General features: G+C 37.3%; 2 protein-coding genes across 2 annotated transcripts; one reads left to right on the forward strand and one right to left on the reverse strand.

Moving 5' to 3' along the window:
• Nucleotides 1–319: 319 nt before the first annotated feature.
• Nucleotides 320–5,395, reverse strand: LOC113671637 (uncharacterized). The gene is made up of 5 exons (XM_027187884.2): nt 5,186–5,395; nt 3,118–3,429; nt 2,501–2,692; nt 2,007–2,095; nt 320–1,213 (listed from the first exon to the last, which is right to left on the reverse strand). The coding sequence occupies exons 1-5, from the start codon at nt 5,306–5,308 to the stop codon at nt 1,171–1,173; spliced, it is 759 nt and encodes a 252-aa protein (XP_027043685.2). The 5' UTR covers nt 5,309–5,395; the 3' UTR covers nt 320–1,170.
• Nucleotides 5,396–5,423: 28 nt separating this feature from the next.
• On the forward strand, nt 5,424–9,365 carry LOC113671628 (large ribosomal subunit protein mL41B-like). The gene is made up of 4 exons (XM_089210304.1): nt 5,424–5,600; nt 6,501–6,539; nt 7,751–7,815; nt 8,852–9,365. The coding sequence occupies exons 1-4, from the start codon at nt 5,513–5,515 to the stop codon at nt 8,969–8,971; spliced, it is 312 nt and encodes a 103-aa protein (XP_089066430.1). The 5' UTR covers nt 5,424–5,512; the 3' UTR covers nt 8,972–9,365.
• The last annotated feature ends 7,465 nt before the right edge of the window (nt 9,366–16,830 follow it).

Below are 16,830 nucleotides of genomic sequence, written 5' to 3' on the forward strand. Positions count from 1 at the left end.
TATATCGAATTCTAAGAGGCGCACAAGTTGTATTTTATATGGTTAAATGTTTTTGCTGAGAAGCAGCAGGACTTGATAACTAATAGTCTCGGTAGAGAAGACATTACAAACAGCAAAGCCAAGAAGCCGCGCAGGAGATTCAAGTGGTTTTATATTGTTTTCAACCGGTAAGCATTTCAAAGAAAATTCCGGATGAAAGAAGAAAACCTTTCCAATCGCTCTTTCACTTCCGCAGAAAAATTCGGTTCGATTCATTCACAACTTATGCAAGATTTGATTTTGTTTTCTTCATCATGAAGAAAAAAAATCTTAGTCATAGTAAAGGAAGTAAAACAAATTTTATTTTTCATTAAAAACTAAAGTCTCAATCTAATTTAAAAGAGTACACAACAAAAATCAACTTTAAATTACGCAGTCGATAGCTTTCGACTTCCTCATTCAATTGTCCTCGATATTTTGAAAGTTTGTAAGGGCATAATATTTATCTTCCTACATCCACCAACACAACGGATCTGTCTTTTGAAATGTAAAATCATCATAACTTAAATATGTAAAAAGGTTTCATTGAGGGTTCTCACGGATATACGGTGCACACATTGTTCTCCGCGGGTCTAAGGCACGGAAGCCATTTGTGTTTTGAAATCGCGATAACCGAATATTCACGATTGCTTTCACACTTTGCACTTAGTTACACTTTAAAATCAAATCTTAGCTCGTAATAATGTTGTCTAAAGGTGGTTATCTTGGTTTTTCTTCCGCTTTTCGATTGAGAGTCGCAAAACTAGAATCGAAGTAATCACAAGTGCAAACCGGAACAAACATAACCAAGACAAGGACAGGATGCAAAACTACCCGCAGCGGAGGAAAACATGAGTGGTCATGTGGTGATTGCATGGTTTCAGTCGTCGTTGTGGTTGTTGTTGTTATCATGCTTGCTTCCTCCATCCTTCAGAGGTTTCAATAACTTCTCGCCATGAGCGCCGAGGAATGTGTGATCTATTCTGCTCACTGCTGCCCTTCTTACTCGCCACGCCGGTAATGGCTCTATCTGGGAGACCGTGGACCGTTGAATCTTTTCGAGAAAAGTGGAGGCTACAGTTTTCGCCGCGAAAGTAGATAACTAACTGCAGCTATCCCATCATGTGAAGCTCTTCTATTCTCAAAGCATCATCAGTTCATACTGGGCTGGTTCTTCTCTTGTAGCAATCTTTTCCTGGTGATACGCAAGATAATAATTTTTAGAGGAAAAAACGACGTTTCGCAATTGAATTGTCGCTAGAATGACTCACTAGCGAGTTCTCTGTAACTTAAAGTGGTGGAACATCGGGGCGCACCGAAATACGACGTTCTGGATTCCATTCCTCGTTGACTTTGTTGTAGCTTGCAAGCAGGCTCTCATAATAAACGCAGCAAGACGCGTGTTTCTCTGCCCGTAAGAAGATGTGAGGCGAGTCGGGGGAAGTTAGCCGGAGGGCTGGCACTAATCATTATCAATACAAGGCCCGAGGCAGACCTCCCCTCCGCTCACGTTGCTGAAAGCCTCGTACTTTCGCTGTAGGCGAGGAAACACTTGTGTCGAAGCTTGAATTATGAGGGCCTTCGTTCAAGCTAGCTTTGTCCCACTCATAAAATAAAGAAATAAAAGCTTCCTCTTTCCCTAATTTGTTTATAAAAACAAAAATTAAACTATGGAATATTTTAATTACTTTATGCCAATTTGGTGAATGATGACTGGAAATATATGAAAATCATATATGTGCACTGCGGTATAAGAAACGAATATAAGCGATCCTCGCAGTTATGAACACTACTGAACTAGTAGTTGAAATAATGACCAGCTCCCAGTTGGCTTGTTAGCTCAGGTGGTAGAGCGCTGCACCGGTATCGCAGTGGTCATGGGTTCAAATCCCGTATGGATATCCTTTCCACTCAAAAAACAGCCCTACATTTAAAACAAATTAAAGTTTCTCTGGAGGATCACACAAATACAACCAAGCAAATCTTACAGAAAATCGTTGGCTGCCTGCAGTTCTTCAATCTTCTGTTCTGTCTGAGCCATCCATTGTTGGTACTTTTCACCCCAAGAAGTCTTTATCTACACGCAAAACAAATGCAATATTCCTCAGTGTTGGTCAGATGAAGAAATTTTGATGCCCGAAACGCGGGTACCAAGACACGATTTGCTTCAGTTTGCATGTAATTGGCTGAGAGACCAGCGCAAGTTTTTAAACCAATTTAATAATAAAAAAAAGGAAACATTATTGTTAACATTATTATTAGGCAATGAAAACTCAAAGTAAAACTAAGCAAACTGCCTAAAGCGCGGGAAAACGCGGGCGATCAAGTCGTGATTGGTTTTCGTTTTTCACCTGATTGATTGAGAAAGTGGCGCGAGTTTTCTGGACCAATTACAGAGCGAAGTAAGGAAAGCCAATGCAATCTCGGTTTACTTAGTTTCAACATTCAATTGAAAACTGCTCTGTGCCAAAATGATAGGTACCTCTAACATGAGCTTTTCCTCTTTCGAACACCATTCTGCTTCTTTCCTGCTTAGTTCTTCCAACAAATTATCAACCTGCAGTTGAAGTCCTGTTTCCCTGGTACGCAACAATCTATTTTCTTCCTTAAGTTCCTCATTTTCCTGTTTGAGTTTTTCGAGTTCAGCTGCCATGTTTGAGTCTGACTGTCTGGCCTGTTAATAAAATGTACGCGTATTTCAAACGACGAATAACCTTGTTCTTGGTTCAATTGCTCAGTTGATTATAGAGATTCATTCTGATTGGTTGAGGATTGAGTCATTTCTCGCTATAATCCACTCACGCGAGAGGATTAAAGCAAGGATATTTCAAAATGGCTACCTTGCGTATTGTTAATTTTACTAAGGAGGAGATGAGCGCAATAGCATATAATGTAGGTAACTCCGAAGAGTACAAAGGATGCTACTACGTTAGGCGTAACACTTTTCAAAAGAAAGATGTAAAGTTCTTGCTGATCAAATTAAAAAAGCTTGATAAATTCTAGTGGAAACTGGCGGCTTATCTCGATATGAGGAAATCAGGAAAATCTGCAAGAATCGCAAATATTGTTCAGAATGATTCTAAATGTAAACACCCATACCTGCTTCTCTACTTCTTTTCTCAGTTCCTCGAGCTCAGCTTTGTGAAGTTCTTTCAAAGAGGCGATATTTTTCTGTAATATTCTGACATCCTCCTCTTGGAGCTTATTTTGAGGTACTGCACATGTGTCAGATGAAGTTGCCCTCTCCTTATGGTAATCAGCGAGACCTGGTGATCCTGTAGAAGCATTTATGGAAGAGGCTTTTGGCGTTCCCGTAGTTACATATTCTTTGTCCTTCTTAATGATGGTAGTGTTTTTTGCTTTGCGTAGTTCATCTAGGCGCTTCTTAAGATCTGAAACTTGCTGCTCAAGCTGAAATGGTGTAAATACATACAAAGCTGGTTGAGCACTAAATAAAAATATGTATTTAGTCATAGGAACAAGTGGGTAATAAATACAGATATTTTTTCATATTGTTTAGTCAAGTAATATGCTAGAAGTTACATTCCTAAGAGTCTAAATTTCAAACTTTTTTTAAGGGGAGCATGCCACCAGATCCCCCTTCAGAGAGAAGGTGGCCTGGCAACTCCATTCTAGGCACAGTCACATATTACAGCTGCTTATGGAAAAATGTTATTTTAAAAATCCCTGTGACTCTGTTATCTTTTTATCTGAATTGTATATTAATCCTCTTCTTTCTCAAAAATGCAAAATACTGTGCTAAGAACATGGAACTCATACTGAGTAAAACAATCTGCCACTGGATTGACCTCCCAGAATCTTTAGCTAGGAAAGAGATCTCTCACATTTGGGGTTCAAGTAAAGATGCAGTTTTATTAAGCATGTTTTTTAATCAGAGGCCATATGATTTATATTACTGATATTGAAATATTTAAATTATCATGCAATACACTAACTTTAAAAAAATTGATAAATCATGTTATTATTTCATATGAATGAGATTTCATAGTCCAGGACATGCCTGTTTGGTTGTCACATGGATTAAATGAGAGAGACCACCACTTTAACCCTTTCACTGTCAAGATCTCCTCAGTAATTCTCCTTACCGTGTGCAATAAAATTCTTATATAGTTCTCATTACTTGTCTGGTTAATATTGCATTGATTTCCCAAGGAGAAATTTTGTCTTGATCATTCATGGGGGTTAAATAAAGGGCAAAGAGAAACCCCATAAAATTAAAGATTCTTGTTGAGGGCAAAATGTACTTTCCCTTTGGTAATGAGCTCCAGTTGTGATAATTTCAAATGGATAGTATGGTTGCAGTAACATCTTGTTAATTCTTTAAACTTTACAGCCACCTTCAGATCTTTAACCCTTTAACTCCCATGAGTGACCAAGACAGAATTTCTCCATACAATATCAATGCAATTTTAACCAGATAAGTGATGAGAAAAAAGAAAAATATCAATTTGGGTATAATTAGTTGATTCAATACTAAATTCTCTAAACTAACATTATAAGGATTGTATGGTTGACAGTAAGGAGAACGACAAATTTGATCTGGGAGTTAAAGGGTTAAAAAGACTGAGGATTCTTCTCTTGCTGAATTCAAGGCAAGCATGAACAAACCTGGTACTTGATGCCAACGCTGTACAAGAGATAAACTTTGAACTCCAAAAAAAGATGATCATCAAGGGAATTCTCTTTGTTGTTTGTTGTTGAGTGCTATCTTGATGTTACACTACTTTCTTTTGATTTTTCTACATGGGAATGTGTGACATTTAAGTGACAGAGTTGTTGGATTACTTTGCCCTTTAGGAGTTCATGTCCTTTTCATATTAGGTAACTAAGGGTTTAATAAAATAAGTGATTTGTTATATGATGGACCATGGGCCATTTAAGCCTCTTATTTCAACTTACTGTTGTAAAGAGAAACACGAAAATGATGAAATAAATTGTTGTGTATTGTAAAGAAGTCGGTAAAAATTCATCGCGAGTTTTACCGAGTTCTTTTTACAAACTGCTTACATTAACCTTCTTCGTAAGTAATTTAGCACTTAAGAAATTTCGCGACCGATATGTTTTTTAAATGTGTAAAACCTAACTTTACTGAGCTTGCTGCTTGAAAGATCACTGTTCAAAGCCAAAGTGTTTACGACAAGCTCACCTCCTTGATTCTAGCCTGAGAAAAATGATCCCCAACGACTCCTTCGCTTGATTTGCGAGCAGGGCTTGACACTGAAATCTTTTTGTTCCTAGCAGTAGAGGAAGATTTCTTCTGTGTTGACATATTCTCTAAAACTTGCTACGAGATATCATCATTAGACATGTCAGACTGTCACGCTGTCTTCTCCGTCATGTTGTGCTAAGTGAGAGGAGTCTGGGACAAAAAGTTTTCAACAGGCGTGGATACTTAGCAGTCGCCATTTTGAAATCTAAGGCTAAAAGTTCTTGATATAATTATTTGCAATTTGAGTGCGAACGAAGAAGATCAATGCCATTAAATATACTTCGAGGACTCTTCAGAGGCGCAACGCGTCGTGTTATGACAGGAAAGATGGGAAACAAGAATTTTTACAAAGGTACTTTACCTCACTACTGAACCGAGAGCCTGTTATCGCTGTTTTGATAATCAATCATTATAACATTATAATTTGCAAGACCAACTGCAATATCTCATAATTTATGAGATGTATAAGTTGCTGTTGGTCATGCAAACTAAAGTATTTTACTACGTAAATTGTAGTTAACGCAAAAGAGGTTTTAAGGTAATTTTAGTCTATCAACTTAGTTGATAGAAAGGAACATGCAATCGCCTTATTTCTAACTGCAAAAATTCTATCTTCTCACATGATGAAGCTGCATGTAAATTAATGCTCGATGTTCATAATGTTAGTGCACCTTCTAATATCATGAAACTTTTTGCAAGAACTTCAAACATCCGTACATATATACTATATATGGAGCCTGATGAGACAATGCTAAAATTCAAATACAGCAAAATTGAACCAAATTGAACCAGTTCTACAATATTTATTGTACACTTTAAAATTCTAGAACTTTTTCTCCTTTACAATGAACATCTGTAATTTTCCTTTTTTTCTTTTCTTGTTTATCTTTTTGTCTTTTTATGTTATACTTCTTCATTTCTGTTTTATTTCCAGTGTAATTAAATTAAGTTTGTCAAGAAAAAAAATTTGACTTGCCTCGATAAGCATTTGCTATTTGTGGATCAAAGGAATATCTTGTACATATCTAAGAAAATAAAAATAAAAGTGTGTGAAAAGCTTAGGGGCAGCTGTTGTAAAATCTAGAACCATGCAATGGTGATACCTGCAGCTTTTTTGATTTGTATAGATCAGAAGCATGTATGTACAATACTTCACTGTAGTTTGTAATGGTTAGCATCATGGCAATACTTGAATTCCTCTATTCTACAATGTTAAAACAATTGAAGTTGAAGACTCTATCATTTTTTGCAGGGCGAGGAGTCAGAAACCCTGGATTTCACACAAGAAGAGGTAACTTAACCCCACTGCTTGCATTTAGTGTGTGTATCGTTTTCTGGGCCTCTGAGGGAGATGTGGTGGCCTTAGTGCACCAGACTCAGATTGAGAGGGCTGAGTCATTGCGTTGTATTCTTGGACAAAGCACTTTACTTTCACAGTGCCTATCTCTACCCAAGAATTTAAAAGGGTACCTGATAATTAAAAAAAAAAAAAAGAGAGCAGGAAAAAATTTATTTGAACATATGAAACTAATGAGCCAATCAAAGGCCCACAAAAATATACATGCAGATGGTCAGGAAGCCAGATGAAATGCTGTGGAGGGGGAAGGGGGGGGGGGGAATCATGCAATGGACTGGTATCCCATCCAGGGAGGGAGGGAAGTAATAATCCTTGTCACCTCATGCTATGGAAAGCGTAGCCTGCAGTGCAGGCATCTTATTAGGGCAAGTTAACAACAAGAAGCATGTGGTGGTTTATTCAACCAGCCATGTTTGAGTTGGAGTTAGAGTTGACAACGGAGGAAGAGGGCTGGGAAAGGCAAAAATATAATAATTTATTCACTCCCCAACCCCTCCCCATTCCTTATTTTTTACTATTGCCTACCCCCTTGGTATAAATTTTTTTCCCTCACCTTCTGCTGCCATTAAAATTAAAGATGGAAGCCATAATTCTTTGCTAAGAAAATACTACACACTCGCTTGCCAAAATTTTGCCTGCTCTGCAGGCTGTGGAAACTAGGATAAGTTCTGGCACCATTGGCCACGATGAGTACAGACTTTCTTTTTGAATGATAAAAATGCAAAGGGCTGTTAGATTAGGGTAATTTAGTTTAATCAACTCAATTGATAACATAAATTGGCCACCATAAAGAGTTTCAAAGCTGATGTTTTGCATGGAGTGTTAGCCCTTTGTTGGAGCAAATGATGAAGGGCTATCACTCAGAACATCAGCTTTGACACTCTTTATGGTGGCCAATTCACGTTATCAACTCAGTTGATAATACTAAATTACCCTGTTATACTCTCTCACTGACAGAGGAACACAGTTTCTTAAGAAACTCACCCCTTTTATGCATTTGCTGATAGATAATTTTGACAGATCATAATTAAGAACCAATTGAAATGGATAGGTAATTTAGCTCATTGTATAATCTGTTTCATAATGATTCAATAATGATAATTAATGTCTATTAAATTTTTTTTTTTTTTTTTTTTTTGGTGCAGCTGGTTACATTATAGCTCAAAGAAAAGTGCCACAGTTTATTATTCCAGACCTGACAGGCTTTGAGGTAACAAAGTTAACCTAACCCTCACACTCCCATGAGTGACCAAGACAGAATTTCTCCTTACAATATCAATACAATATCAAGCAGACAAGTGATGAGAATAAAGAAAAAATTTCAATTAGGGGGAGTATTTGTCGATCCAATACCAAATTCTCCCAACTAACATAGTAAGAATTATATGGCAAACTGTAAGGAGAATTACTAGTGTGATCATGGGAGTAAAAAGGTGCAATAAATTTTTTAATCTTGGACCAGGATATTGTTGAATATTTTGTATACCAATTTTATCCTTTTTTGAACAAACAGTTAGCCAGCAGGGCTCACTAAGTTTTGCACTATCACAAACTCCTAAGTGAATCTGTAGCAAAAGTGTACAGTAATGAAAAATTGCACAAATATTTTGTGAAAAATTAAGAGTTCATATTCTTTCTTCACTTAAACCGCTTTTAAGGATATTTATGCAGTCAACTACTACTGAAAACATCCCAGCATACATAGCAACATAATTATAACAAAACCTGCCTAGAGTGCATTTTTGCAAACAACCTTCCAAAGTTTGCTGCTAAATTTCAGTCAGTGTCCACGACTGAAGTTATGGCGTCCAGATAATATTATGCACCCAAATCTTTCAACTTGTTTCCTTAAGGGAAAACGTGTCACTTTTCTTACGAATCAGACTTATTTGGACCTTAATGAAGATCGTCATAAAAGAACACGTTTTACCGTAAGGATTTAAAGTCATTTGAAGATCAGGGGGCAAACTTGTTTTATCTGTTGGGCGGAACCTGTCTTGATGGAGGCGAAGTGGTCGAGGGCGAACGTGCTATGGGGCGACACCTCCATAAACCAGCGATTGTTTCATATTGGCGCGCTAGGCGCGCGAGAGCTCTTGTAGAAATGCCACTCTCTCTCTTGCGCGCGTGTTTCTTTTGATCTCGCGAGCTCCTGCCTCAAAAACTACAGCGCTAAGGCGGCCGGGAAAAAAAAAAAAAAAAAACAGTACAGTTTTAACAGACTTGCGTATTTTCTTCCTCACCAGTTAAAACCATACGTTTCGATGAAGGCGCCGAAAACTACATCACCGGAGTTAACAGCTGAAGATCTTTTGAAAAATATCAAGGAGAACATTCACCTAATTAAGTACAGAGAAATTCCGTGAATAAATATTACGAGTTGTCCCTCCTTTTTGTGAAGTTCGTCGCGTGAGTCAAAAAGTAAAAAAAAAAATTGCGAAAAAGGAAATTGATGCTAGGGTGCCGCGCGGAACTCTGGGAGCCTCCCCTAATTCCCTGCGCGAAGCGACGGACTTCGCCGGAAAGAAAGGACTGCTAGCAGCCCACTGTGAATGCCAACAGACTTGTACTTTTTCTCACATTTTTACTGTCCACGATCAAGAATATAAGATGTGCTAAGAATTTAGGAGGTGAAGAAGATTCAAGCCAAATGCAGTGGAAGTGATGGATATTTTGTATAAACTTTTCGTAAGAAACTTGGGAAGATTTACTCTTAAATCCCAGACCTTATAATAATAAACACAGATAAAGTTTTGGAAATTTGGCAGTCACGTTACTCATGTAGTATTTTTTCGAGGGTTGGAAACTGTTCCGAAAATATAGATAGATTCTGAATAAAGAAGGAAAACCCGCCTTTTCGTTCAACTTCTAAGCAATTTTAGTACAGTCAACAATCTGTCAAACTCTTAATACGAAACGAAAGATTTTCCCGTGAGAACAAATTAGGACTATAAAGGATTGGAACGAGACATCGTCAAGACAAACACAACGGTTAAACACAGGGCACGAGCTGGGTGATCAATTTCGGCTGCCGATGGAATATTCCGCTTGAATGACATTTCTGTCTTCTTCATTCAAGGTTGAAAAGTCGTCAATACGATCACATGCTCTGGAGTTTCCCTGGAAAACCATACCAGATTTACAATGGTGATTGTGAAAATAAAACTAATTTTCAGACGACGATGGCTCGAGAACCACACCCTTTAGGGTGACACTTTCTTATAAGCTTACGTGCGTGCTCGCTACACGGGAATTATAGATACATGGTTGTAAACGAGTGAAAAAAAAAAAAAAGGAAAAAATACATACTTCAGTTGAAGAGTAGTTGGCCAGAATATTCTCTTCTTGAAACAATCCCTGCGATTTATTGGGAACCTCCACTCTTGAAGTTAATATCTCATCAACCCAAAATGCCTTGCGCACCTAACAAGACGGCGGACGTAATAAAAAATATTAGCGCGCGAGTTTTGGTTTCTATGGAAACCAAAGTTTTCAGAACACTGCTGAACTTAATGCTATGAACAGTTGTGCTCTATCTTACTTTGTTGAAGATGTGTCACTTCGCAGTTTCCGCTCGGCTTCGTATGGTTTGCCTACAATTCCTAAATTCGTCACCTCAACACACCTTATCCATAGCTGCAGCATACCATTTCTATAGCTGCAGCATACCTTTTCCATAGCTGCTGCATACTTTTCCATTGCTGCTGCATACCTTTTTCATAGCTGCGGCATACCTTTTCCATAGCTGTTGCATACCTTTTCCATAGCTGCTGCATACATTTTCCATAGCTGTTGCATACTTTTCCATTGCTGCTGCATACCTTTTTCATAGCTGCGGCATACCTTTTCCATAGCTGTTGCATACCTTTTCCATAGCTGCTGCATACCTTTTCCATAGCTGCGGCATACCTTTTCCAGAGCTGCTGCATACTTTTTCCACAGTTGCGCCGTTACTTGTGAATACACTTTGAGCAACTATTCGGAAAACACCGTCAATACCATCCGTTTGTATCGCTTTTTAAAAGACATATCTTTAAATTGATTCATTTTAACTAGTAAGCCAGCGACTTATTTTTGTATTTTATTAATTGTATCTAGGTTATCCTACAGAATGGAGGCTGGGCATTGTAAGAGTTTCATTTATTTACTTTTCTTAAAATTTTAAATTGGTAGACACAGACTTACGAAATGCGTCCTTAGAACTCGTTATTATTATTATTGTTATTATTACCATTATTACTATTACTATTTATTGTTGTTATTATCATTATGAAGGTGGTCTTTACATGCTATTTAACTCTCTTATGTATTCATCTACAGTAAATATTTTCTCATTGAATGTGTCTCTATGGTAACCAAAGTTTTAAGAATATGACGCAGGCTTATGGTCCATTTCTTTATTTTGCTGTCCATGTCGATTTCAGATTTGGCGTAACCAAAGGAAAGCTTTTTTTTCGTTTCAATAGCGTTCAAGGTTGATATTTTAATTGCCTCAATTCACCGATGGTATGCGTTTGAAGACGATAACCGAAGAGGATTTCGATTACAGTGCAATAAATGAAAAAATCCCATTACGGTAAGTGCAAAATATAACGGGAATCTCTGTCTTTTTTTTTTTTTTTTTTAGAGGAACAGTTTATGTTGAATTTAGCGCCTGAACTCACTTCAATAATGATTCATTTATCTATGGATAACTTGTCGCTAAATGTCGCTCTTGCGAAGAAAGATTCCGCGACAGTTAATTGTGCTGTTTTTCTTTTTGTGATGAAAATAACAAAAGAGGAACGGAGGTAATTAACATTTGCCGTTCGATCTGCACTGTGCCTTCGCTCTTTGAAAATATTCGCAAAACAATACCTTCATTTTACCGAACGTTGCTATTTGAGCTCTCCTTGTAACAGTCGACAGTTTTGCGGGGGTTCAACTGAGCGCTTTGGTATTTTTTTTCTTTTTCAGGAACAAATTTTTGAGATTTGAGATTGGTGAACAATCTGCGAACTACTTCTTGCGAAGTTCTGTTTAGGTAGTGAAACGTTAATTTGCCGGAATGTCAGCGAATATATTTCGACTTTAATTACTAATACTAGATGAGTTATAACACTTTATGATTGTGAGAAACATTTAACAGAATTCTAAAAAGCTTTGCTTCTCTTGGACTGAAAAAAAATTACCACTATGTCAGTATTTTGGCGTCTTCTACATTTTTTGTCCCATCAGTCATGTTTTTCATTTCCTTACCTATCTATTCATTTTCCACTTTCCAAATATACTTATTTTTCAAGGAAATTGCGTTTATCTAGTATGGAGAGGTGAGATGTAATTCCTAGTGCGAGGTCACATGTTCTCTGCCACAACTTTTGATTGGTTCGTCGCGATTCTAACAAAGCTTAAACATTAGGCAGTTAGGTTATATAACATACATAGGTCAATATTGATAAATGACGTCACTATCGTCGCTTTTAGACGTCATGTATGTTCATTGTTCATGTATACGTTACAAACATATATTAGGCTGCATGGAAAAGTTATCTCTATTTTGCTAGCACTCATGTCAAACGCCACTGGCGTTACGCAAGGGTTGATTCGTATTCCCTGCACATTGCGCAGGCGGTTTCCTACCATTTTTCGGCGGCTTAAATCGATATGCTTAGAGAGGAGCGAGGGGAACTGGGTCTAGTGCATGAAATTGAGGCAGGTAAAACTTCCTTATTCCTATATGCAATAAGATTGTCATCGAAAGATAAAAAACTCGTGCATTGAAGGCATCCGAGGTCAGCCGACTTCTACTGAAGTTTAACAGAGGAATTTCAAGGTCTTCTGAATCCTGAGCGGCTCCTAAGAGACTCAATTATGAAAGTTTGAGACGACATCTGTTTATTTAACGAGCGCAGCGACATAAAATTAATTCAATCGGCAATATATTTTACATGCGGTCAGTTATATTTCCGTTTTATTTGAGAAAAGGGAAAGGGCATTGTCACTGTTGACAATTTTCCGCCTGGCTTGTACGTATACTTGTCAAATACAATTTTAAATTGGAGTGAGATTCTATAGCACAAACAATAATACAAAAAAGCCGACAAGGAGGAAAAAAGTCCAAGAAGCCATGTATTTGCTTAGAAACGGGGTTCAAATTGTGTTTTCCATGTGATCAAAAGGAGGTTTCTTCTTAAAAGCTTTCAAGCAGGTGAAAGCGGTTCACTCTTAATTATGTTTCTGTAAACATGAAAAATGACGTTCTGCTTCTCTAAACGATCAAAGGCGTTTAACATTTTCGCAGTATTTGAAGCCCGGTAATGCAATTCGACCGTTTATTTCGGCTTGCAACGACTTGCAAATAGCACAAAATGTGCAGAACACAAATTTAAACATATTCCTAAGAGAATGACCACTGATGAACAGTGTATTGCGATTCTGATCTCTTGAATACCCTTCTTTTTCCTCTTTTTTTTTTTTTTCCATCTTCAACCGCTTTTAAAAAGAAAGCTAATGGTCCATGCATACCGTTGACGTTGAAAATTAGGATTGGCGGCCCATAAGTTTGTTTAAAACTTTAGTTAGCTCCGGTTAACCTGAAGTTTGTGATGTGGGAATTTTAATTCTTCTGCTTTCATGTGAGGAACGAATGCCTGGCTGCAGAAATAATAATCTGAATTGAACTCTGGTATCCATTCCGTGCTTCAAGAGGATGTCAAAACAATGGGTTATGTGCAACCTTTTATTTCTGTACCATAATTGCCGGACGGCTAACGTCATATACAATCGTTTCTCTGCCTTACGTGGGTGGCAAACATTTATGCAATAATTTTCAGCCAAAACACATCGTATAATTATTCTGTACAACTGGATAACATTCGCGTTTGCTGAATTACGAGTAACTTTTGGTTGTGCCGGTTCAAACAAGCTAATTCGTTAAAGGCAAGAAAAAGAAGGTTTTCTTGTTTTCTTATGTAGCAGTGTAGCAGACTAAGGAACGATCGCATTATGCAAGGGTTAAGCGATTTTGGAGATCTCTATCGTACTCAACGGTAAGTGAGCGAGCTTTTTTTCCTGTCTGTAAATCTGCAGGATTTCATAATGGGTTTCTTCTTTTTCCGACTTACTGGTAACGCTTGATTGAAGTGACTCGAAAAATATACCACCATTTATTGTTTGAATTATTAGAAGCTATGTATGCAAGATGTTTTAGTCGCAACAAAACTGGTGACAAAAGTGTCACATGAAAATTAAATGAATAAAATGAATGTTTCTAGATCGACTCAATTTTAGAATGAAGATTTGAGCTAGTGACATTAACGGGCTTTATCTAATAAAAGTAAGCCAAAATGACGCACATTCATGTTGTAGAAAGATCTGCCGGGGAGTTCCAGAGATAATTGTAATCTAGAGGTAAAATTGATTGCACATTTCATTTCTGATAAATGAATCGTTTCGTTGAATATTCATGCAAAATTTCCGGTTTTTTTTTTTTACGTTTTTGATTAAATGGCTTTCAGTCTGGTTTACAGTACTTGTTGTTTGTTCCTAGCTCTTAGCTAGCCACCACGTTTAACTATAAAGTTGGTTTCCGACGGCAAATAAGACATGAAGTCCTGAAATTCGGGTGTAATTGAAAACTCGATGAGTGCCGGAGAAAATTACAGTATTTTATCTCTCTGAGATGTTTTAAAAACAAGCAATTTTAACGTCCCTTTATGATAAGCGGTTCAAATTTTAAGTTAAAGTTTATTTGAAAATTTTATACTGAGAGGTAAATAACATTTTATCGATCGAGAAGTACAAAACATCAAAATTATTTTGTAAAAATGTAATAAAGCGGATATTCGCATCCGATATGTGAGGATCATGCGTTAAATGAGTTGTTTACCATTCGACTGGGCAGCAAATATCGATGATGGCTTTCAAGTGCAATATAATTTGATTTTTATCTTTTTTTTGAAAGAATTATACAAGCTAGCTGACCGTTTGTCTCGGCGTCACGAGTTATGGGTTCGTTAGAACTGTTTGAAATGAAAAAAAATACATTTAAACACATTTGCACATATTTTTCGCTTTCTTCTAAATTAAAAAAATGATATCGTAATGAAAGTTTCCATTTATGTTGGCGATGGTCACTAAAATAGTTTTGATTAGGAAAACTTCACGCTTATAGGAGTATTGTTAAAACGCCGATCATGATGTTATTTCAGGCCCTAGACTGCATCTGCATGGTCGAAGTTGAAAATTGACGAGTGAAAGAATTAATTTTTTTCTCTCTATTTTAACAGCAATAGTAAAAAACAATTATTGAGAAAAACTCTTACTCGGTTCCTGGGAAGTAAACATTTTAGTAAACAAATGTATGCCTGGTTAGCTCATGTCGTAGAGCGCCAGACCGCTGTGCAGGAGGTCGTGGGTTGAAGCACCGTACCGTACCAACACTCAAGGTCTTAGTCCACTTAGTGGAATCGAATGTGCTGCTTTTGCTACGCATCTGCAAATTTTAACCGTTTTAGTCGTCTCGAATAGGGACGATAAACAGAAGGCCTCGACTCCTCCGTATTGTCTAGCAGTTAAAGAACCCACGCACTTCTCGGAAAGGGTAGGGAAGGTAGCTCCTGGTTTTGTGATCTTGAGTCAAAAAAGTGTAAATTGTCCTAAGAGTTAAGACCTCGAAATCCATCTCCTGTTAGCACTGTTTAGGCCAAAGACGGCACACTCCTTCCCGCTGGACACAGGGTGAAAAACAATGCATGATTATGCATGATGTTGATACTGAGCCAAGTGGCTCTAGATCTATCAGTATGCTACAAATGAGCTGAAGCAATAACGAAAAATTAAATCCAGCCGTGTTAAAGTAAAGACTCTAACAATACAAAAATTCATCTGCCAAGTCTTGTATGCAAAGTTCAACTAGTCTCAGATAAACCTGTTGACCATATTGCGATCAAAATAGATCACACATCTCATTGTTGTATGCGAACGCATGCTTAAGTATAGACGTGTATTGCATTTTGCCTTGAGATGCTTTCTGTAGTGACAGCATTTTGTTTAGCTTACTTACAAGCTCTAATTCCGGCTTGAATTCAGTAGCGCGTGAGAAGTTGGATCATAGGAGATGAACAGTACTTTTGTGACGTTCTGCAAAACTTGAGTCATTTCAAAAAAACCTGCATGAACCTCAGACCAATTTACACACATTCGCTCTGGCGAAACTGAACGTCTGCTTTTAAACTCTCTACGGGGGCCAAATTACGTTATCAACTCAGTTGATAACTCTTAATTACCCAATTTGATGAAAGCTATCGAGCGAAAGCTGCAAAAAAAAAAGAAAAGAAAAGAACCTCATTATTGTTTTAGGATTACCGATTGCTCTTCCGCATCGAACTCTATTGTTTTAGCAGCTGAATGAAAGCTATGGAACTTAGGGCCTGTCAACCCTCTCCAACCTAACATCAGTGTCCATATTCTCCAAACTGTTCTTTACACATTTCCTAAGGGGGTTAACAAGGAGAATTTGTTTAACAATCAAGGGCTTCCCTAGTTGGTGATCATTGTCTTTATTCTCGTGACTTAAATGCGTGATTCAGGGGTGATGCAATACGGAGAAATTAGATGCTAATCACCCCTAATGGGTTAAAGGTTTAATAACTCTTTGTATGTTACCATTCAAATGAAAGACACAGAGCTAGCTGATAAATCTTGCAGGATGATATTGTACTCGCGCTTGGTAACTCTGCATTTGCGGTAGTGCTTTCGTTTTCCAGTTGATCTTTGCTGATAAAACTCTATAACCATGACAGCTCTGAGCAGCACTTTCATACTAAAAAAAGCCTTTTTTATGCTCTTCTCAACAGCATTTTTAGCCTTTATTTTTGAGTATGAAGCCTGGACAATAAAAACATTCAAATCCATGCATGTTGATGAGCAGAAAGTTTACTTTAAGTTACGTTGATCATTTGAATCAATATTTTACTAATTATTCCAGTAAAATTTTACTCCAATTCTATTGGAGGAGAACAATCTCGTAAATAAGTCACAATAAGTTTTTGTGGAAAAAGAGTAGACCTTCTCAAGAATTTTGCTTGAATTTCTCTTTCGTATCATTAATTTCTATAAAAACAGGGTTGGGAATGAAAGAACAATACCTAGGGATAGGAAATTCTCCGAAATTATAAATTTTATGCAATTCCTAGCAAAAAATGTGAATTTCTGAGTGGAATACTACCTTAACTTGTAGGAACTT

This window comes from Pocillopora damicornis, chromosome 6, assembly GCF_964200805.1.
Source record: "Pocillopora damicornis chromosome 6, jaPocDami1.2, whole genome shotgun sequence".
Taxonomy (NCBI): Eukaryota; Metazoa; Cnidaria; class Anthozoa; order Scleractinia; family Pocilloporidae; genus Pocillopora; species Pocillopora damicornis.